Source organism: Poecilia latipinna, unplaced genomic scaffold (genome assembly GCF_001443285.1).
Source record: "Poecilia latipinna isolate Pla-1442-1.1 unplaced genomic scaffold, P_latipinna-1.0 Scaffold655, whole genome shotgun sequence".
NCBI lineage: Eukaryota > Metazoa > Chordata > Actinopteri > Cyprinodontiformes > Poeciliidae > Poecilia > Poecilia latipinna.
Genome location: NW_015113271.1, coordinates 196,178 through 219,887, shown reverse-complemented (window position 1 = coordinate 219,887; position 23,710 = coordinate 196,178). Strand labels below are relative to the sequence as shown.

General features: G+C 39.8%; 1 protein-coding gene across 1 annotated transcript in view; it reads right to left on the bottom strand.

Moving 5' to 3' along the window:
- Nucleotides 1-2,093: 2,093 nt before the first annotated feature.
- The window catches only part of agps (alkylglycerone phosphate synthase), a 37,176-nt gene continuing 15,559 nt past the window's right edge, over nt 2,094-23,710 (bottom strand). The window contains exons 11-20 of the mRNA XM_015043882.1: nt 20,354-20,481; nt 20,097-20,148; nt 17,923-17,999; nt 17,719-17,831; nt 15,773-15,842; nt 13,337-13,398; nt 12,468-12,557; nt 10,593-10,692; nt 9,439-9,496; nt 2,094-4,578 (exon numbers count right to left, since the gene is read on the bottom strand). Coding sequence (XP_014899368.1) covers nt 4,457-4,578; nt 9,439-9,496; nt 10,593-10,692; nt 12,468-12,557; nt 13,337-13,398; nt 15,773-15,842; nt 17,719-17,831; nt 17,923-17,999; nt 20,097-20,148; nt 20,354-20,481 — 872 coding nt within the window. The 3' untranslated portion in view covers nt 2,094-4,456. The remainder of the gene's footprint in view (nt 4,579-9,438; nt 9,497-10,592; nt 10,693-12,467; nt 12,558-13,336; nt 13,399-15,772; nt 15,843-17,718; nt 17,832-17,922; nt 18,000-20,096; nt 20,149-20,353; nt 20,482-23,710) is intronic.

Genomic DNA, 23,710 nt, shown 5'->3' with positions numbered 1-23,710 from the left:
TACCTGCAAGACCTAGCGATAGAAAATCTTTGAATAAACATTTTCTTTTTGCTACAAAATTTCTCTATAGACTGCTAAAGAAATAGATACAAGAACAGAAGAAATTCACATGCACTCATAAACATGGCTAAAGCCATTGATGATTTGACTTTCTAAGTATGTAAAATGTCTCAGTAGGTTTATATACATATTACACAATGAAACACAATGCATATACAGCACTGCGTATGCTCTAACCAGTGAGGAAATATCACAATAAAACATAATTAAAAAGAAACTTTTAGATTCCTGAAGGATGAATTTAACATATTTATGTGTTGTGTTAATAACAGAGAACATCTCAGAGGAGAGAAACGTTTTTTTTAAGACATACAACGCTGTTTAAAGATCCTGGTCTTGCCTGCAAAGATGCAGATTATCCAGTAATCTTCGAAGGTGGTCTTGATCAGTCCGTTCATCAGACTTTCTGAAGATCTTTCCAAATTGTTCTTTAGATTTTGGCTGCTTTTTACTCACTTTCCTTACAACCCTGAACATCAGGACTGCAATGAACGTTAACCCCACCGTATCCACTTATTGGATATTTGTGATTGGGGGTATCAAATATGTGGATTCCCGAGATCCTCATCCTATCAAGTCCGGCCTCTTGAAGGAGGAAGCTCATTTCAGCCACTTGTAATCAGGATCTTGTACTTTTAATTATTATCCACAAATCGGGCTCATTTCTTTCTTTACGCGAGAGAACACAGAGTTCATATTGCAGCACACCATGCCTTCAGTTTTCACCTACTCTACCCTGCCATTACTTTAAAATACTATTTTCTGTCAAAACTGTGCTGGTATGTTTGGTTTTTCATAGAACCTACAAAAGAAATGGGAACAAATTATGCCTTTATGCCAGGCTGCACTTAAGCAGCTGAAAGATCGTTTCCCTTGCCAAGTACTAAGTCCCCTTTGTCATAATGATGCTGCTTGTTCACTAATGTTCTTTAACAAGCCTCTCAGGCCTTCACAGAACAGCTGGATTTATACAGATATTAGATCACGCACAACTAACTAGTTAAACGACTCATCATGGCTGTGGAGGCATTGCTTTATTATTTATTTTAATGTAAAAGGGGCTATTTATAAAGCACCACACATTTTATGCTATAATTTGAAATGAAAATCACACATTTTCAATTTACAAGTTTACACCACTGTTGAAAACGACTGAAAAACCTACCTCTGTCCAAATAAACTTTCAGAGAGTCTGTAGAAATAGTTGGCTTAAAGTGCAAACCGTATGCATTGGCTTGAAAAGAAACAACATTTTAAACTGATTTGTTCAGAAATTGTGCAAAAAGATAGATAATATTATTCAGGATAAAGAGAGAAAAAAAACAACTATGGTTGACTCAAAGTTGAGGTTTCTCTCTGTGTGATGCTGACCTCCTGTGGACTGATGAGTATCTGCACTTAAAAAAAAATGCATAAATGAAATGCTGCAGATTCCAGAACATTTTATTGAAATGCATTTGAAATTTTATGGGCAACGATGCAAAAGAAGATCAAGACCTTTCTTTGAACCATTTTAATGCGTTTTAATTAAAAGACTGTTGTAATTATTTAAACTTTTTGGATTTGAATGCTCCTTTGCCTTTCTGTCGGCATCAGCTGTTTCCATTCACAAAATCTTAAAGTAGAGCCAAAGGCTGCAGTGAATTTCACCGCTCAAGGCTGAGCTGTGCCGCTGCTGGCTGGCTGTGACGTCAGTCAGCTGTGTGTGGGCGGATGTGTGGGTGAGGACGACTCCCAAATGAGAGCGTGTGTGTCGAACGAGAGCGAGGAGAGGGTTGGGGGATGTGGGGTGGTGGATTTTTCCTGACAGGAAGCAAAAAGCGGATTCTGTTCAACTCTGCTGTGCAGGATTACCGTGAGCTCTGCGTGGCGCATGTTGAGGCAGAACAAAACACAAACCTGCTTTCAGGCTTCTGCTGACCTTGCGCTGCACATCTGCCAGAATAAATTAAGACACTTCAGAGCTGCAAGAACATCTTTGCCCTGCGATTGTGCGTGTACCGAGATGATAAAAAAAAAAGCCCCGATGCTAATGATTTTTACTTTAGTTTATTGCACAAACAGCATTGACAAAATGTACTCAATGTTGATGTTAAGAGAAGCTGAAATTTGACAAAAACAATAAAGGTAAAAGCGATAACATTCAAAGGCGAGTTTATTTATTTTTTGACACATGGGGGTAAAAAGTCAGGTCTCGGGTATCTCAGTTATCTGGAGAAGGTTTTATTGTTGTATTTAATCAACATAGGGACAGAGTGGACCAGGAAAAAAAAGGAGGCAAAGATCAGAGAACGAGTATCAAAATGTAGCACATTACAGTATCAGTTCATAAAAGCTTTTGGACAATATAGAAACACTAAACTACTCGACTCTTCGAGGAATCTTTCGAGGAACAAACTTAGTAAAGACGTGTGGTTTTGAGCAGAATGTCTTAGCATGTGTTAACAGTCATAAATATTTACATGTCAGGATCTGTCAGGATGGGAATCTTTGCATATACTAAAAGGGAAAAAAAAATACAGTTTAGCTGATGAGGTGACTGCATGACAATGAAGGATGTGCCACTAGGAGGTTTGCACTCATCATTGAGAGAAATCTCCGTTATTAAAAACGTGTGTAATAACACCTTTTTCCTTTAAATAGCCAAAATCTTAATCCTAGCTTACATTGCGTATTCTGAAATCAGTTTGATGTGTGTTTGGAATCATTGTCCTGTTGGAGCCAACTGTATGACAGCAAAACAAGCCCACAGCATGATGCTTCTGCCACCACGCTTGACATTTGGTACAGTTTGGAAGACTCAGTTTGGTTTACTCCCCCAAACATGAATCTCATGATTGTTTTTGAACAGCTCCACTGTTGCTTCCTTTGACCATACAACCTTTCTCCAGAGTGGCTTTGGTAAAACTGCGTAACTGATGGTGTCGATTTAAATTGATAGGCTTCCTGCTGGTTGTTAAACATAACCCAGCTTTTTGTTTCAGCCGCAGTCAGAGATTCTCAAAAGCTGACCCGAGTCTCCTTTATCTGAACCAAAAACAAATTTGGTGGTTTTTAGGATCGTTGTCTTATAGAAAAATTCAAGATCTCAACTTCCAGTCATCACTGTTGCTGTAAGATGAAGGATTAGGAAGTAGTCCAGTTACTATATTATTCAATCGACTTTGTAGAATGTACGATGCATCATATGTGTCAATTGGTTTGACTTTGACTCCTGATATCAGAATTTAAAGGTTTTCTCTGGGGTCTTCTTTTCAGGTCAGCAACGTGGACGGTGACACTGGTTTCACAATCCTTCCCAGTGCACAGTTGGATCATTTCTGATCACTCCTACCAATTATTATTCATTTGAGGGTGAACGTTTGAGTCAGACAACAAGCTTTCAACAGGAAATGATTTTAGACAGTTTTAGAGACCATAAACACAGAGCTTTTGGAAAACCCTGCCATTAACTATAGCAAAGATTTGTGGGCTATGCTACAAAAAGTCAAGTCTGAATTCACAAAGAATCCTGCTGAATCCCTTTAACGTCTTCATCTAATTCTTGTTTCTAAAACTATTTGAAATTGTCACATAAGCATTCCAAGCTGGAATAAATCAATCAGAGATCAAAAATTCAAGATTAATGCCAATGATGAGTAAACCTCTGACATGCACTGCATCAGACACAATCTGATGATTCAAGTCTTTGGTTCGACGTGAGCACCGCCGTTCACAGGCCCCTCCCCTCCCTCCAAAACAGAAACGTGTTCAAAATGGCTTCAATTTCCACTTCCCTTTATTAGTTACAAACCACTCCATGTAAAAACTTTCAGTACAAAAACTAAGCACACAAAGGTATGCGTATTTCTTTCGGCAATCGTACGAAACATTTGCTTGGAATAGGTGGACCCAAACTGCTTGGGGCGGGAGGACAGGCGCCCACAGATACACTCGGTCCTGAAACGCGTCTAATATGGCATAAGGTCAGAACGACAAGAGACGAGAAAAGGACAAATGTGGGACACAAAGGAGAAGGAAAGGCAGACACAAGCTTTAGAAAGGCACAGAGCTTTAGAAACTTACCACTAAAGTAGTGCCAAACACTCACTCACTCACTCACTCACAGGAGGACCATAACACAACTTCTTCTATGTTGGCAAAGGTGTTCAGGAAGCAAATCTGAGATAAGTCAATGTTTTGCTGCACCCATTGAATCTTGTTAGAAGAAGCTGAGCAGATTAAGTGCGACGTATGGTAAAAGAGAAGAGTGAATAATCATTAAATGGCACCGAGAGACATGTTTGATGGACATCTGGGTTTTAAATTCACATTTAGTAGCCGTTAGTCCAAAATGCACAGGAAGCTTTTAGAAAAAAATGAAACAGAAGGTGAGATAATGGATGGGGACTTGGACTTAGAGGAGGTTCCTGTTGCCGAAGATGTTATTTGGGTCAACATAGTCCTTGACAGACTTGAGCATCCCCACACCGACGTTGGAGACGGTCTCCCTCATCCACTCCTTCCGAAGTTTCCCCACTGAATGGCAGAAGAGAAAAATAAAATAAATAAGTGGAGGAAGACGACCATGGGGGAGAAACGGCGGAATCGGCATGGCTGATTGCTCAGCAGGCTGCTGGGAGCCAATCAATCTTGTGAGAGTGAGTGAATAAACAGAGGGTGATAAATGCTTTTATTCAGAGAGGAGAAATGTTTTGCATGGCATGATTTATGGAGCTCAGCAGACTATCAAACTCATTAGGCTCTGTGTGTTCCCAAAGGAGGGGTCGGTTGGCGGCTGCGGCGGTCCGTTCCCGGCTCCCTCACTGGTCGAGACCGCCGCTAAAGTCAAACTCCCTCCCTGCACACGAGCACGCCGCTCCTCCTGACCTACGGGGCCGAGCTGTCCTGAGCTCGGCTCCCTGGCGTTAGCATGACGGCCAAGAGACGGCCACACCGGCTCTATGTTCCTCTGTCAGCAGGACTTTGGCTCTCCGCCGCCACCGCCGAGATTCCCTATGAAACGTAAACCTGAGGAGGGAGAGCAGCTTCGCCACAAAACCTGGCGAGGCTGCCTGGGAGGTTCGCAGCTGTTCACACACACACGCACACACATCAGAGTCGGCGCCCAGTGGAGGATCTGCAACCAGCAGGAGGTCTGGTTGGGAACTTTGAAGTGTGCTAAAAGAAATGAACCAAGAACATTTACTTGTTCTTGTTGTTTATAAAGTCAATAAAGCTGAATAACTTAAAATATTTACTTTTTTTAGCATCGGGCAGAAAAGTGAGAGTAATGCGGTGCTGAAAGCTGATATTGCTAAGATAAACGGCTCAGCAGCCGAGGACTCCCTCTGTGCTTTGAATGGTTTTCCTTCTTGTTTGGCATGAAGCAGTGGTCCTAAACCGTGGTTCAAGTACAACTGGTGGTGCTTCGCGGGGCAAATATAAACAAATATTAATACAGGCTTTCATTTCCGTCTGAAGTAAAAACAAAACATTTCTGCTTCACTCCATGTTTTACAGCCGACTGGAGCTCATTCCTTCAGCATGTAGAAACTAAATGCACATTTTCAAAGGTTAAATAATTTCCCACATCAACTGAGGTCATGTATGAGCTGGGATGAACTCAGGTGAATCCCCAAAAAGAATTGAAGTTTTTTGTTTGTTTGTTTTTTTTTTATCAATAAAATAAATTTAAACAGCAAACCTCTCAAATGTAGAAACAGAAAATGGTCAATTTGTTTTTGAAAAACAGTTCAGGTTTAGTTAGATTAAGATGGAAGTATCCAGTGAGATCCCATTTACATTTGTAAATGTTTATCTTTCCACTTAACATGACAGTTCAGTTGCTTGCATACAGCTTCTCTGAGAATAAACTTTTGTGACTTGCCATTATTATGCAAAAACTGTTTACCATCATATCAAAAATGTCATACCATTATTTATAGATTAATGTAATTTTTTCCCTTACAGATCTTGTATAGTAATATAACGTTCTTTCGAACTAAATCTCAGGTCACTAGCTCAAATGACTGATGATCAAAACTAAAAGAAATAAGCCGTGTAAATACATCACTGTCTAATAAACTCATACAATATACATATCACTTTTTCTATCAAACTACAGACATGAAATAATTCAGACACACCTGTGAGCTTACTTATAGAGATGCGAAAAAAAGATAAATCTCTAACAAATAGATTCATCCTTCCATGCCAAGTAGAGCCAAACTAATTAACTATTAAATCACTGAGTTACCACTAGGGCTGTAGGATAATATCGATATCGCGATATATATCGATATTTTCTTTCCTAGAAAAAAATCGATATTCAACCTCAAGCATCGTAACATCCAACTGTCACCTTGCTCACTCACTGCTTGCTTCGCCGGGAGAGTGATTAGGTCATCAGGCTTAGAGTGATTCCTTCAGATGATAAGTGTCAAGGTTAAAAAGGTATCAAACTATTCAGAGCAGGGTGCTTGTAATCCATGTAAGCTACAGTTTGTACTGTTTCAATTAAAAGAAACATGTTTTCTCACCACTTCTTTGATTCATTTTGTCCAGCTGTCGACTTTAAGTCTGTGTCCATGTCCAACCAGAGCCAGGTTGGTGCTTTTAATCAGTTTTCTGTTAAATTAATTCAATCCAACTCTATAACAGTCACAAAGTGTCACCAAAATACGCTGTCCCTCTAAAATCTTTCAGAAAATCGCAAAAGTGTATTGAATTGTATCGTCTGATGAATATCGCAATATGTATCGTATCATGGACAGAATATCGTGTATCGTATCGTAAGATTACTGTATCACTACAGACCTAGTTACCACACAGTTTCCAAAAGTAAAAGTTTTAGTTAAAAAGAAAAGGATCTGTGGTTCCACTATAACATTAGCATTACTGAAAAACTTATTATAAACAGCACAGGAAAGAAAAGGGTATAAAAAAATGCCACCATAGTTTGATAAATATAAACAATTCGAAGTTGTGTCAGTGAAAGAAACGCAAAGTAAACAGAAAGGAGAAGCTTAAACAGGTGCTGCTCAGAGCTCAACACCTGAGATTAGATATAAAAGCTCGAAACAGAGTCAGTGCGATGATTTCTTCCTCATCCTTAGCAGGAAGCCGCAGTGCTGAAAGAGTGTCAGAAGGGAAGGACCCTCCCCTCAACACATCACATCCCCATGATATCACACAGCAGCCAGGAAAACCCAGATGGGGATCAGCCACGAGGGCAGCAACGCCCGTCTCCTAACAAAACAGGGCCGACAGCAGGGTCACCAGGGACCCTCGGCGGCACACAGACCTCCAGATGGTGGCAGAGGGACCAATCAGCTGCTGCCCAATAACCAAGAACGTACCACGCCCCCCCGACAACAGCCTCCTCCTCCTCCGAACTCCGTCTCTCTCTTGTCCCACCACCGTCCCTCCCTTCTCTCAAAGAGGAAAGAAAACAGAAGGTTCTGGGACTGCATCATTGCCTCCATCACTGTGATAATTTACACATCTATCTTGTCATATTCTCTCCTTTTTGCTTTCTGTTGCAATCAATCTCCCCAGACCTGGTCTGTGCAGCTGAGACATGCAAAGCAGAGCAGGTAGCTATTTCAGAGATTCTTCCCCCCCCACGTCCCAAAAAAAAAAAAAAAGAAACAGAGAGAGAAATTCATATTTCACATGTGGAAAAGTCTACAGAAGTTCAGGCAAGAAGTGAACTTCTCTAAATGAGGTCATTTATTTGCCTCCTACGGCGCCTTGAAAATGTTCCCTCCCCACATTTTGACATCTCACAACAAACCTCAATGTTCAATGTGTTTGTATATTATAGACAACGTACGTAGAACATATTTGTTAAGCGACATGAACTAATAAATAGTTGTACTTTTTTTGCAGGTTAAAATCTAAAATCTACAAAGTGTGATGTGCTTTTGTGTTTTTCAAAGAAACGCCCAACTAAACTCCAACGCAACCAACTGCCAGGAATAACCTCATCACATAATTACTGTTATGCTGAAAATGACAGTAATTCTGAGCACTGTCTATGTATTTGCAGAGGTGTGGCTGGATGAAAACCGTGTCACATTTAAGAACTGCTGGCTAATTAGATCAAATCCTAATAAGAAGTAAAGAACTGGGCCTGCGGGGAAGTGCAGAAGCAGAGGAATCCACCCTGAAGTTATGCTGTTCTTCTCATTCATGCAGAGAAAAGAGAACGTTAGCTGAGCCGCCGGTCCTCAACACTGCGCCTCTCTCACAAAATGGGGCCAGGACACGAGCAGGAACTATTGTCCAAGAAGCTTCAATGAGGAGTTACTAGACTGATGAAGCTCCTTGATGATTGATGCTGAGGAACTCTTCATAACTACAACATGGTCACCTGGTTACAGATGACATGAGGCCCTGGACTTCTGGGTTTTCAACCAGTCTATAATTTTATTTAAAACGCAGATTCCTGAGTTTTTAAATACTTTTGTCAAACAGCGGTGAACAGAGCGAGGTGGTCGAGCGATGGAGCTGCAGAGGAAGTGTTCAGAAATCCTTCCTCTGCCCACTCAGCGCAGCAGTGACCTGCTGTGAACACGGGGCCACAGAAATGTAGATTTCCTGCAGTGCCCTCCCACCTCACCATTCTTGACTACATCTGTTTGATACACAAAACCTGCAGGAACAGGCTCCATTTGTCAAGCGCTGATTGTGGGCAGACAAACCGGCCTGTCTGCACTCAGATAGCGAGCGCCGCTGGTATTAATCACAATTACAGAGTGGGCCTCGCACACAGGAGCTGCATCAATATCCCCTCCTCTCCCCCGCTCGTCACCTCCCCCGTGCCGCTCGGGGGTGACGGGGCCACCGCTTGGAGGTCAGCGTAGAGCCGGCGATAACGGCGGCATCATTTACCCCGACCCACTGCCTCCTTTTTATTAGCAATCTTTTAATTTTGAACCCGTCCCCGCCTTCGGGAAAAATTGTGATTTAATATTGCAGCTGATTCACTGCATACTGTTTTGGACAGGTGTGATGAATAGCCTGAAGTGATGTATGAAAACAGCGAGGCGGATGGCAATATAGATAAGGCGGCCGATTCGGTTGTCCCTGATGGGGCCCCATGGAGTCGTTTCGCCGGCCTCCCGCGCTTACGCTTTGCTGAAGTGAACAAACGAGTCGGAGTCATTCATCCGAGCTGCAGGAGCGGATTCTGGACGTGTGAAGGGAAGCAGGGTCCGAACGCACATTTAGAGCACGGTCGGCTCCGTGGCATGCAGCAGGCCGCATCGCTATCAGCGCACCCCAGATCAACATGTTTAAATATGATGGACAGAAGAATATCCAGTAGGAAGGTTTATGTATATTTGGGGCAACTGATAATGTTTTGAGTGTGAAATTTTCAGCTTGTAGTACCTCCATGATGATGTGACAAGCTCCCTCCGTTGGCAAGGATTTCTTCTCTAGCTGCATGCTGAAAGAAAAGACAGAAACAAGAGTGTTTGAGAGATTTACTTTAAAAAATAAAAGAAAGGAAAAATCAATGTTCTGAGGCAAACTGCGCTGAAGGCAAATCAGACGGATTACCAATATCAAGGCCTTAAAATTAACAGGTAGTCCTGTGGTTCCTACAATTTAGTTGTTTTGATAAGACACTGGAAAATTTGCCAACATATCTGGTCTGGATTTTGATCCTTCTAAACCTGCGGCTGCATGCTGCCGGTCAGCTGGCTGAAGCTATACAGCTTTTTCTCTCTCTTGCAGCAGGTAGGACATATATTGGTTTTTGGTACTATTCCTAAATTTAGCTGATGTTTACTCTCGATTATCATTCCTTTATTCATTTATTTTTAACAAAAATGAATATGTTCCCTTGTTTTAGCAGCAGTGTTTATACAGGGCTGATTATTGTCTTAAATCACCTAAATATAAACCGTCTGGTAACATGAACAAGTTAAAATACAACACATCAAGGCCCCATCTAAAGAAATTAAACAACAGGTGAAAAACAGTCACTGGCATTTAAACTGGAAAGGGTCACAAAGCCATATCTAAGGGTTCTGGCCCTCCACAGTGAGAGCCATTATCAACGGACTCCAAAATTACTCCAAGGCCGCATCATAGCACTTCCAGGACGTTCGAGAAATAAAAGCTTGAAAAGAATATCTTCATCATCTCCAAGAGTTTTTGGGAAAATAATCAGTGGACAAAATTAGAACTTTGTGATAAGTGTGTATTCTGTTACATTTGACATAAAACAGTCAAACATGGCGGTGGAAGTGTGACGAATCAGGATCTCTTTGCCAATTCAGGACCTTCACAATGTGGTGCAATTGAAGGAACAAGGAATTCTGCTCTTGAGTAAATAACCCGAAAGGAGAATATCTATTTGCTTGGGTTATGCAGCACAAAAACAGTAACTGAACTACTCAGTCAGATATATATATATTTTTTTTAGAAGTTTTGGTCATAAATTTTGAGTAAATACCCTGAAACCAGAATCATTTGACTCATGATTACGGAACAACTTGCCCATGAAAGAATACAATAGAAACCAAAGCTGAACCCACCTCCACTTGTTCATACACATGCACCGGATCACTGAGTCCTCTGTAGTTGAAGGCAAAGTAGAAGTAGACACAGGCGCCAGCGTCATACGTCTGAGTCACTCTGCACAAACGGGACACGTTTAAACAAACTCCTCAGTGAGAAACTTTGAAAATCTTAGACTGACACTTAGCAGTTGCATTTTCTAATAGGCTACAATTGAATTTTTCTTTTTTTTTTGTTGTTGTTTTTTTTTAAATCTGTCTGCCAAAGCAGGCATAATAGTGATAATGAGAAGGTGGGAGGTTTGATTTATCCTCCAGTGATCCTTTGACCTCAATTCCGATCATACTAGAAACCACAGACAATCTTAAAGCACTGCCATACTGAATAGGAGAAAATCAGAGATTCATCTGCATTGCATTTTAACAAAGCAAACAGCTCAGGTGTTGTAAACAAGTTCAACAGCCGCTGTGCTATAACAAAACTCTCCAGTTTGTGTGTGGTTTTATTTTCTGGCTCTGCTCCCTGTGGAGGCGCAGGGTGCAGAGCCCTTGTTCATTTGACATGGCCCATCACCTGGCACGCTGACTGTTCTAGAGGTTAAATGGACAAATCAATCATGTGACAGACTGCAGCCGGGAAATGAATGGCTGCAGCATAATCAGGCCGAGGCTTAATCTGCACGCAATCTGCGAGCGGCAGCCTGGTGCTCCTCAGCCAGCCGGCCAGACGTCTGTCTGTCCCACTGTCCGTCTGATCAAGGCAACTGGGACGGGAGTACAGAAAAAAACATTTCCGGAGGAAATTTTTACATTTTACAGAAGGGTAAGTGATTTTTACAAGAAGGGGGAAAAAAGATAAGTCATGCTACTGCTGTATCGTGGATTTGCATATATAATGACTATAAAACCCTAACAGAAGTACCATTTTATTTCTAATAGAAAAAGTGTTCTACTAGTTGCCCCACTTGTTTATGACAAGTGGGGCAAAATCCTCAAGTTGAAAGAACTTGTTAAATTATGTTCTCAAAAATAAACTTATAATTTTAATAAAACAAGATAGTTGGATTTTTGAAGGCAAAGGATCTGTGAATCATTGTAAAGCCAAAACCCAAAAAAGGGACTAGCAATGTCCAAATGTTTTGCATGGATTTTTTTTCTATAGTCTTGGGCTAAAAATATCAACAGGTCATGGATCACTCTCGACTGTATTTAGCCATTTTTAAAAGAATGAGAAAATCCAAATCTGCTTTTGAATAAAAGTTGCTGGATGCTTGTGGCCCCGTTTAATATGAAATAATAAAATATTCATAAAACGCAAGTCCTGAATTCGGGCCTACTACTGCCAATTATAGATAGATTTTTAGACCTTTATTTTTTCTGAAAATGGGATCCAAAAAAATAGTTTTTCAAGCAATGCACTAGGGCAAATTTTATCCATCCTTGAATTGTGGTACTGGGCCACACATAATCACAAATGGCTGCCAGACCACTGTTTGAGGGACCTCGCTGGTTTGACTTTTTTTGTTTTGTTTTTAAAATATGCACACTACATACACCAAGAGCCACCAGGTCAAAGTTTGAGCAACACTCTTCGTTGTGGAAGATGTTACAGAGTGAGGAATTATCATAGGTACTTTCAGTATCAGTGATGTGATTAAAATGAAGTCAGAGGAAGAACAGAGGCTTAAGAAACTATTTAAAAGAATGTCTGGTTTATTTAGGCTGCGAGAGAGTGAGCAAGACTTCCCCTGCTGTTACACTATAGGACGACAGCAGGGGAAGGCCAGAAAATCTCAGCATCTCTAGTTTCGTTTGACAGTTTTACGTGACACATAAACATCCCTTCTGTGCACCTTTAGTTTTCACAGAAAATTTTTTTTTTTTTTTTGTTACCTGCAAGTTGACAAAGGTGGAAATTGAACTCCTTTGTCTTTACACTCTCGTATGATGCGTGCCTTCACATTCCGGCAAATGTCCAAAACCCTGAAAGAAAATTCATGTGAAAGACACAAAAATTCAAGAGCTCTTTTCTTTTCTCGTAGCCCTTTATGCTTGTAAAGAACATCCATATGAATGAATTCATTAATGGCACAAAAAGGGTTAATTTTGTGGAAAAAAAAAGGCAGGAAGCCAGGAAGGAGGAGGACAACAGACTGACTGACATGACGACCACTGAGCGAGAGATTCCCACTGGTGTGGAAATGGCCGCCAGTCCTAAGCATGTGCAGCCGGGTGTGGATTGTGCAGGATGGGGAGGAGGGTGGTTAATGAGCCAGGCACATATGCTTGCCTCAGTGCCTGATCTCTTGGTCTCTCCCGTCAGGCATCTTACACAACAGGGAGCTGCACGTGCTCGTGTTTGTTGTGCGAGAAAGCAGGGTAATAAAACATGTTGGAACTGCAGATCTCACAACATGGATCTGAGGAAGATCAGCGGCTCATGGTATACACGTTACACTGCCCCCACACAGCACATGTGGTGATAAACCCACGTCATTTTATATATGTGCGTGTGTGTTTGTGTGTGTGTGTGTTTGTGTGTGTGCGTGGCAGTAAAGCTGAGAAGGAAAAGCAGCCTTTGATGCAGTTGTTTAAATGGTTAGAGAAAGCAGACATGAAGGTGAATGTCAAAGAGAGAGGCTGGGAATTTGAAAAAGAAAGAGGGTCGTCAAGGAAGCAGAGTGGTCTTTCAGAAGGAGTAAAGAACAAAATGCATTAAAAATTAACAGAGGAAAGCCTGCAGCCCTTCTTAATGCACTTACCTGTCCCAAGGCACAGAGGTTTCAAAAGACTCCCCTATCACGTAGTAGTCCATTCCCAAGTCCTGCATAGGATACAGTATTAACATTGGGGGTCTGCAAAGTTAATGGATTCAGCATATTTACATGCACCTGGCAGGAATTACTTTTTGACCCTTTGGTCGCTTCAAAAGAGTTTAACCCAGTCAAAATAAATTGTGGGATTTAGTGTGAAATATAGCTTAAACATGTCTGAAGTTGTGTTTTCTATGTTAGGAAATAATAGTTTTCAGTAGTGGAACAACTGTAGGTCTCCTTGACAATTCCTTTAACATAAATGAAGTTTTTTGTAAAGTATACTTTACCTTTATAAGGGATCAAAGTTTCTATTATGTTTCAATTAATAATCAATGACTTTCTTTACGTTAACAGAAAACTATCTATCTTGTCAGATGAGAGCACGATTGAGCTTCACTGGTAACACATCAGGTGAATTTTGCCTGAAGCAAGGGAGGAATATGTGAAAAAAAAACCCTCACAGACACTTAAGTACGGTGGAGGATCTGTGATCCTGTGGGTATGTTTCTGTTCTAATTCTCTGAACATGTGGCAACTCAATTTTAATAAAACTCTGCCATTAAACAGAAAATAGCTTGTCAACGGATGCTTCAACATTATACTGATACAAAACATAAATCTATACACTGTATTTTCTGCACTATAAGGCACACCTTAATTGAATGGCCTATTTTAAAACTTTTTTTCATATATAAGGCGCACCGTATTATAAGACGCATAGAATAGACGCTACAGTTAGGATTGCCACCCGTCCTGTATTGAACCTATATGGGACGTGATTTTTCCATACTCCATTATTACACATACACATTTGTAAAGAAGCGGTCCCTGAGTACTTTATATAGTAGGCTGCCCCAATCATTGTTTCACTCAAGGTGTTGGTGTTGCGATATTGTGCCCAACTGCCTTCTGGGTAACACAGACCAACTGACACGCTGCCGCCGCAGTCTCTGTCTCTCTTCCCCGCCTTATAGTACGGAAAATACGGTACGTATACATACATGTAGCTCTTCTCCTATGACCATCTCAGTCCCCAGATGAAAAACAGAACCCCTCTGTGTCTGCTCCTGATGAATTAAGTGCCGTACTATTTATTGGCATAAGTGGTTTTTATGAGCCATTAAGAGCAGGAGTGTCAAATATTGAGCCACCTAGAAATACAAAATATATCATAAATTTATCATTTTCCCCATATCTCTGCAGACAGTACGTATATCGTAACAAGCCGCCTGGATTGGAATAAATTTATTCTAATCTATTCTGGATTAGAATAAATTTTGACTCTATGAATGTAAAATATTTGGTGACACTCATTGTTTAATGCGGTGCATACATGTTTTAGAGGCTAAAGAGGTGGTAAAATTGCCAAGTTGTGAAGAAACTATAAGTTGTTTCAGTATCAAAACATCGAATGACCATTTGCAGCTTTATTAATAAAAACAATGAATTTAATTTTTTCTCTTCATCTGCGGTTTATGCTTGCTATGAACCAAAAGCAGAAAGATATTAATGCTTTTTACTTCATGAATCAAAACATTTCCAATTTCTTGTGTGCTGCTGTAACAATAGATTAAGGTATCTTTTACACTTACCAGTAAACAAATTTGCCCCCAATTGTATTTCCCTCCAAGAATGTCTCTTTAATAGAAGATAATCCTTTTAAAACAAACCTAAAGAAAACCTCAATGATTGGATAAACTCAATCTCTAATGGAAACAATATCTGAAGCAAATGCAACTCCATTTAATGAAGCAAATGTCATCAAACACAGCTTGTTGTTATTTGGATTTGCAGAAGTCCTGTAACTAGAATGAACGGAAGACTAGCAGGAATCAAGTGAAAAAAAGAAATTATACTGTGACAGCATCAACTTTGCACCCCAAAGAAGCAAACAAATCAGTCAACAAACTAATGACTGAAAGATAAGATGAAAAAATAAGACGAAGTGACAAAAAAACTATAAAGATATGAAGCCACTCATGCCCTCCTGTGACCTTTTTGAATTCATAAATACAAAAAATGATTACTTATGATGAAAACACCTCCAATAAGTTCCCCTTTTGTCTCCCATTTAAAATTCTAATTTAGATCCTTGGATAAAGCTGTCAGTAAGACGCTTACTGAAATGCACACCCGTGCTCATCAGATCGGCCTCCTTCAGGACCGACCTGCGTCAACTCTCTATTGTTATTGTGTCAGGAGCCACTGCGCCCTCCTTCCACGGCGTTAAGACGCACTGATAACTGTGACCGGATCTGATGGAGGACCTCCGGAGGTCATATTCTGCAGCCCATCATCTTCATTCTCTATCCTATCTGCTGTCAACCCTCAGCCTCCCTGCCCATCAGCTCAGACGGAGAAAAAGCCAGAGCGGCGACCCACCCGGAGGTAAGCGATGACGAAGGTCAACATGTAGCCCCTCTGTCCATTGTCCTCTCCTGCTGCCAGGCCCCTAGAAAGACACAACATGGTTAATATTTAACCGCTCCTTTCTTTCAAGCTTTGTTGCTCAGGCGGATGGCCCTCACAGCAGCTGTCCTGGAGCTCGTCACTCCAACAATGTACAGATCAATGCTGCTGCGCTCCACGCATCGCCACAGGTCAGCCACACATCTATCACCGGCTGTGGGTAATCACATTTTCATTTACCATCCAAACTAATCAGGCCGAGCTCATTAGAAAATCGCTATATTGATTTTTTTTTTTAACCCGTCTTCCTGTTTCCTTACACCAGAGGAAAGCATTCCTTACTGCCCTAACCCAAGTAATCCATCACTGATACTTGATCTGATGGGTGTTCACCATTTCTTTGAAATAATGCAATTATGGAGAGGATGCTACATGAGACTGATGCGCCTTTTCTGCTTTAATAGCTTTCTATGATCCAAGGAAGCCTGGAAGTCTGAGCACAAGGCAGCAGAGCAAAACTAGAAAGGAAGGATGTTAGAAATAAGCATCGTCCAAGATGAAATCATTGACAGGTGAAGTATTGCTTCAACACCACGTAACCTACAAAGTCTGGTTTTTGACATTCATAAGGTTGATGACTGGAATGTGTTAAAAACTGAAGGTACATGCTAAATACCAAATACATCACACTTATTTACAGTAAAAGCTGAATATTAATGCAAGCAGTTTTTTGGGGGGGGCCTTTTTTTTTTTTTTTTTTCTAAATATTGTGCAAAACATTTATAGGGACAAGAAGGAGCCAACTGGTGAGTCGACTGTCATCTTCTTTGTGGACTTTTTATACATACCGTACTTTGACAACAAATTAATTAAAACAGATTTCTATAATGTGGTTAAGTGACTAATAAAATACACCTTTCAGCAAGAGACACGGTGTGGCAGGAAATTTACATTTTTGGCCAAACATCAATTAAAAGTTATTGTTAATATCTAATATACAATTCTCAATTGTATGTGATAATTGTTGCATCATCAGTCATCCACAGTATATATTGCATAAATATTACACAGCAGATGCAAATGTTGTGATTCCATAAACTGCTCTATTTCTTCAAGATCAAAGCTGTGAACCATTATTTAATTAAAAAAACAAACAAATAAATAAATAAATATAAATCAGCTCCGTTAGAAGCAGCAAATTTCAGTTTCCATTGTCTGTTTTGTTTTAACCTTAGGTAAAGAAACACATTTTGAATAAATTCTGTTGAATCTTCAGAGACTCTTAGAAATTGCTGAAAACAAATTAAAGGTAACAGAAAATAAATCCCAAGAGGAGGAGTTTTATTCCCAAAAGAAAACTTAATAGAAAGATTTAAAAAAATATTTAGACAAGCCTGTCTGTTTAAACTGCAATGTCTGCTATTATTTAAAAAATAAATAGGAAGTTGTAGCTAAAGAATTCCCTTTTAATTTCAACTTCAAACTCAGGTCTTGAACATGCGAAAGCAACTTTAGGTTGAACTAGTTGAACAGGCCGGTGTTTTAAAAAGCGGGGCTGGGACAGTGGTTTCCTCTATAGTGGGAAGTCCCAGCTGTTCAGTAACATGATCAATCATATCAGCTGAGGACTACCAGGCTGTGTCATCTTTCTCTGTGCTGTCCTCAGGGGACTGCTGCTCTACTATCACTTCCCTCAGCAGACTCGCTTTAACATTACAACTGTGCTGGAAAGAGGACATCTAGAGGTGACTCAACAGTCCACACAGATACAACCTACTGCGTCACCAAAGTGTGTGACAGTTTTCTTTTAACCCAAGTCACTGCTACTCCTTCTTCTAGCCTGCAATGAGGGAGACGTGGCGTGTTTTCCTCCTCATTTAAATACATTTAAAAGGACAGAATAGACCAAGTGTTCGCACCCAAATTTCGCTGCAATGTCATAAACTTGCTTCTCGTGCTGCAGCACCTTCTCGCGGGGTCCTTCAAACAGCAGGGTGGCCACACACAAGCGGTTAGGGTCAAACCCTTTGAACTGAAAATTAAAAAGGAGAATGTTTTTTTTTTCTTTTTTTTTTTTAAAAAAAAAAAGGTTCGGGGTTTTTTTTTTTTTTTTTTTTTTTTACCTTGGTGATGTAAAACTTCTTTAGTCCGTCCAGAAATGATGTGAAAATTGAAGATACTTGTGGCTTCAGGGCATGACCTGTAAAAAAAAAAAAAAAAAAAGCAAATAAATGTAAATCCGACACTAAAAACAATCAAGTTTTCACTGGGATTTTCAGGTTAATTGTCCAAGACTGATGACTCAAAAACAAGCCCAGAAACTCTGCTGAGTTTTAACACTGTTTGGTAAGGAAGTCCTTGCTCACGAAGGAAGACATAAAAAAAAAAAAAAAAGTCGGTCAATACCAGTATTTATGAATTTAATGTAAATAATTAATGATTTTATAAGGGATGAAATAATAGTTTAAGATAGTTAACATTTTTCTCTCTATACTATAAATCTTAAAGAGAAATTAAAATCCTCCAAAATCAGCACTGGTGCTGTTAAAGCTTGTTTTAAAAATAAAAAAAAACGGAGATTACATATTTGACCTCAAAATTCTCTAAGTCTTGAACTAAAACTGACCTTTGTCTGATTTTTAGACAAGCTATTTCTGCTGCATCGTTTCCCATTCGGAGAGGACGAGATGGTCTGATGTATTTGGGCTTCAACCAGAAAAAAAAAGGAAATATAAATAGTAACATTTGAATAACTTCATAACAGGCCCAATAGCTGCCGGCGACAGCAACTATAAATCAGGCAGTTTCCAAAGGGTAGTGGGGTTGACGCAGTGATATCAGTCTTCCTCACCCTCACTTTTTGATTTATTCCTGATCGGACGCACAAAAGCGCCTGTGGACAAGCGAAAATGAGGGGCTGGGGGCCGATGGGATGGTTATCAATCACAGCAGGGAAGTCATGGGTGATGTCGCAGAGACTTAACAGTTCATTTATTTCCCCCCACGCCGAAGTCTCTTCATCACTTAGTGTCCTAATTGTTTCCATTCCAAAATTTGATTGCGGGTCTTGGGGTCTCTCACAGCTATCAAAGTCGTTAATTAAATACTCAAAAATCCAGACACAAAATGATGCACACATAAGCAAAAGCTTGCTTAACTCTTTTCTCTGGGTTTTCTAGGTTTCTTATTTATTCCTTTCTTTCGACGGAATGTTTTAGTCAACATATAAAAAAATATTAAATTAAATAACGTAACGTACAAAAATATATAGGTGATGTCAATGGTCAGGTATTTGTAGCCAGCATTATTAAAAGTAGGGGGGACATGACTAAAACCAATGAATGCAGAAGAGAGCCTTGTGTTTGAAGTAGGGGTCAAAAAATAAATGTATAAAGACAAAAAACAAAAAAAAGAGTGTGGAAAAAAAACCCATTGGTCACCTCATCTTTCCTACTTAATGCTAAGAAGTGCCTACTCCATGAAAAGTGGAAATACAGGGGAGATAACGAGATCCCTGGGGACGGGGGAACTTTACAGAGATCTCCGGTAATGCCAGATGCATTCCACAAGACCTCAGGAAACAACATCATAAAACTTCAACAGAGCAACTACTTCATTCTGGCCCAGGTTATTTGTCATTATGCCTTCAGTCCTGGTCTCATTTCGTACACATGCTGCGGTTTTGCTGCAAATACAATAATCAGATTAACAATTTGGAGCTGTAGAAAGTGGCATGAATGTTTGCAGCACTCTCTTTTTAAAACATACATTTACATGAATTAAAAGTTTGAGAAAACTCAATTTAAAATAAAGATATAAAGAATAACTCAACACACTAAACTCTGACCACAGTTAGCATTGCTAGTATAGCAACCTTAATGGGTGTTCCAAAAGATTTCTTTACCTTAACTAAGATTTTCCAAGAGGTGCCAACATTTCTAAATCCAGCGAGCGCTGTTGCAAAGGATGTATTAAAGTGCAAAAGGATAAAACAAATACTTAACCTTCCTGTATCTGTTAATGGTCTCTCAAAATCTTGAAAATAATAATAATAATAAAAAGCTTCCTTTCAATTTCCTTCTTATATCTTTGATGATTTTTAAAGCCTCCCACTTAACCTAAGACAAAATGCCTAGGCCACAAATCCTCTCATCTAATCAAGCATTTGGTTTCAAGTGTTGGATGGTCATACACACAAGTAGTCAAAGTGATCAAATACAGTATTTATGGCATGAATAACAACATACTTGAAAAATGTCAGATTAGAGCATACCATGAAGAATCAAACTAAACTTACCAAATTTAAACTGTTCATTGTCCATGAGCCGTATAGATGCTGGCGCACACCTCTGGAAAGCAAAATAAAGCTCAAATACATAAAAACATTATATAACAAAAAATTCAGATGTTATTTCAGGTTGAAGGTTTAGATCAGGCTATCTTGTTATAATGTAAATTAACAATAACATCATTAAGAAAGTAAAACATTAAAATGAACTGGTGACATACAGGTCTGTAACAAAGAACAATATAAAGAAACAACGCCCTTCATACCTGTCTGGCCACCTCTCGAAGACAGGCAACACCCTGCTCAAAATTGGGGAACACCACAGAGCCGTACTTCTGATACTCTGGCATGGGACGGATTTTAATTGTTACCTCAGTAACAACACCAAGGGTTCCTAGAGGAACAAAACACATTTTTTGAACATGGTTTTTATTATTGAACAACTTGATTCAGATCTGGGTCAAAGTGTGTATTTCTGTTTCACTTTAGCCATTTGTTAATCTACTTGCAAACATCTGTATTTTGTTTTTCTTCCTTCTCTACGTCTGACGCCGTTTACTATGAACATGCCTAAGCGTGTGAGAACACAGGCTTGTTTATGGTTAAGCTACAGATGCTGCCTTCCTGGGACCAATAAAGTTTTTCTGTATCTGAATGCAATTTACACCAGCTGAGCCTTTTAAAGCAGAGTTTAAAAGTATTTTACAAGGCTGTCCGGTACATGTCCTCTGGGTCATTCGTATGACCTTGGTCTCACATTTCACGGTAGGTCTGGTGCTCTACCACACGCAGGGGGGAAAGCTAAGATTTATCTGCATGAGTGCAAGAGGAAATAAAGTGGGTCCCTATCAAGGGCAGCGGGGGGGCCATCAACAGCAACATATTTACACGTAAAGCAGCCACTGGCTGACATTATGACCTTTGCAAAAGTCTTTTTCAAGTTCCTGCTGAAAAAGACACAAAGCTCTCTTTGAAAACGTTAAGTTAAACCTCCATCGTACAGGTCCAACAGTTTGAAGTAATTTAAGTGAGGTGCCAGAACAAAGGAATAGGGTGGAGGAGGTTTACTCCAACTGTATAGAGCATAGAGTTTTACAGTGTTGCCCCTCGCTCACCTGTTGGGCCAGAGTGTCAATCTATTTGAAGGAATACTGAGAAATATTTTCTTTTGGTTACAATAAAAATAGCCTAACTAATTATGTTACATAATGTTATAATCCAAGTCCAAGTTTTCCTTTATGAATATCAGAATAGCAAAAAAAAATAAATAAATAAAAAAAAAATCCAAAAAGCACTTTTACATAAGAGCATCTAACAAATGTAGCAGGTGTTTGCTCCACATGTTAACACTATGTATCAAAATGACAAGATCGTGATGTGGAGAGCATTAAAAATAATTGTAATCTATATGTTGGATTATATTTGCAGCAATAGGAATCCCTGAGAATAGAGAACCTCACATTTGTCCATATAACACATAAACACACTGGATACAGAGGATTAGGGATGGTTACCATGGTAAAATAATCTCAGAGGGTTAAGCGTTTCAAAATTTTATTACCGTTAAACCCATGTTCCGTAACCATGGTAACAAAGTTTCTGCACATCAATTGGACTTGTGGAATATTTTTCATAGTCCCTCAGATAAAGTATCTTTACAGTAGCTTATAGTGTGACAAGCAAGCCACCGCATGCATCTGGAAATATGTCAATCTGTGAATTTTTTGGTGAGTCCATTGTGTTATTTTGCCTGTTGCGTATCCTCTTGACAGAAATGTGGAAATTTCCACATATCCTCAGGGGCTCGTAGCGAACGCTTATCTGTAAGGCCCTACTTTTCTCTGCTCTTCTATACTGGCTCAGTCTGTAATAAATGCAACACATTTATTTAGATGGATACGTTGATTTCCATATTACTACATTATATTAAAGATAACTTGGCATTCTGAATCATATAGTGGCTTTTATGGCGCCTGTAAAGTGGATATATATGCCACACGCTGCTCTCTAGTGGCCCAGTGGAAAACATATGACTTCAATTGCTCCTCCTCCTAGGCAGGAGGAGCGTCAGAGCATGGATTGGGATTTAGAGAAAGGGGAAATGGAGGGAGGTGGAGGAGGAGCTGTAGCGCAACAAAGTGCAGGAGAATGAGGGAGTGAGGATAAATAGGAGGTAAATGAGAGAGAATACAAAGAACCAATGCTGTGATGCAGCAACATTTTGTAAATAAAGTGTTACAAGATTTTCCATAACAATCACCTCAGTGACGCCCTCCCCTCATGTAATAATCATTTGGCTCTGAGCATTAGTTCATTCGTTTGTTTCACTGAAAGGAGTTTTGGAGAGATTAGTGATCAATCCAATACTTCTTCCTCCCGGTTGAAGTCAGGAGGAAGAACTGCTTTGTATTCAGGCTACTCCAAGGTCAGAGAGATAAACAGTTCCCTTTGTTGTGCAGAGAATGAGCAGATTAAGCTTCCAGACAAATTCCTAATAAAATGGATGTGGTGCTATTAGCATGCAGGGCATAGCTGGTGCAGCGTAGCTGCTGTTTAAGTGGCCTACTGTCACACTGCAGCGAGGCGTTCTTAGCTTGAGGAGGTTGATCATTTTAATGAGGCTACATGGTGGGCTGACCTTTAGCTTCAGTGTTAGGTCTCCCAGAGAGACGCAAAGTCCAAGAAACGTGATGTAGTCCTGTTCTATCTCCATGTTGTGCACTGGCCCCATTTAGCCGGCTTATTTTCTACCTCAACTTAACAATAACTGTTTTGTTCAAACCCAAACTGTAAGGGATGTATGTGGAGGTGATGATCTGATTTACATTAATAAAAGTTGCTTATGATTTTAATTCTGATTCATAAAGTTGTCATATGAGCAGATATCGTGTAGTTGTTGTAAAAGTAACAAATACAAACTTCTATGTATGTTACTGGCATTTTATGTTTCTGAGCAACACAAAGTTGTGTCTGACTATAAAGCATGTGGAAAATCACAGTTAATGATTTTTTACAAATAAAAATCTGAGAAGTTGGCAAGCATTTGTTTTCAGGACTGATTTACTCTGATACCCCTAAATTAAATCCCATGCATGCAACTGCACTTAGAAGTTTCCTAATTAATTAACAGAGTCCACGTAAATTATATTCTTATTCTGAGACTGTAATTTATTCTTAGTATAAATCCAGCTGGGATTTTATGTGGGAAGATTTCAGAAGTTGCAGGAGAACATTAGCGAACAATCAGCATCACGAAGACCAAGTAACACAGCAGACAGGTTGAGGACAACGTAGAGAAACTTAAAGGTCAGATTATAAAATGTCCCAAATTTGAAACATCTGACGTAGCACTGGTCAGTCTATCACCTTTAAATGGAAAGAGTATGGCCATAACTGCAGATCTACGAAAACCATTCATCTCAGAAGCAGCCAAGAAGCAAATGGTAACTTAGGAGGAGCGGTAGTAACTGCCAGCTCAGGTAGGACAGAAAATCTGTCAACAGGACAACTATTAGTTCTGCATTCTGCAGATCTTGCATTTATATAAGAGTGGAATGAAGACAGTAGTTGTTTACAAAATACTTTAAAAGCTATTTTTTACGTTTTCCAAAGCCATGAGTGGG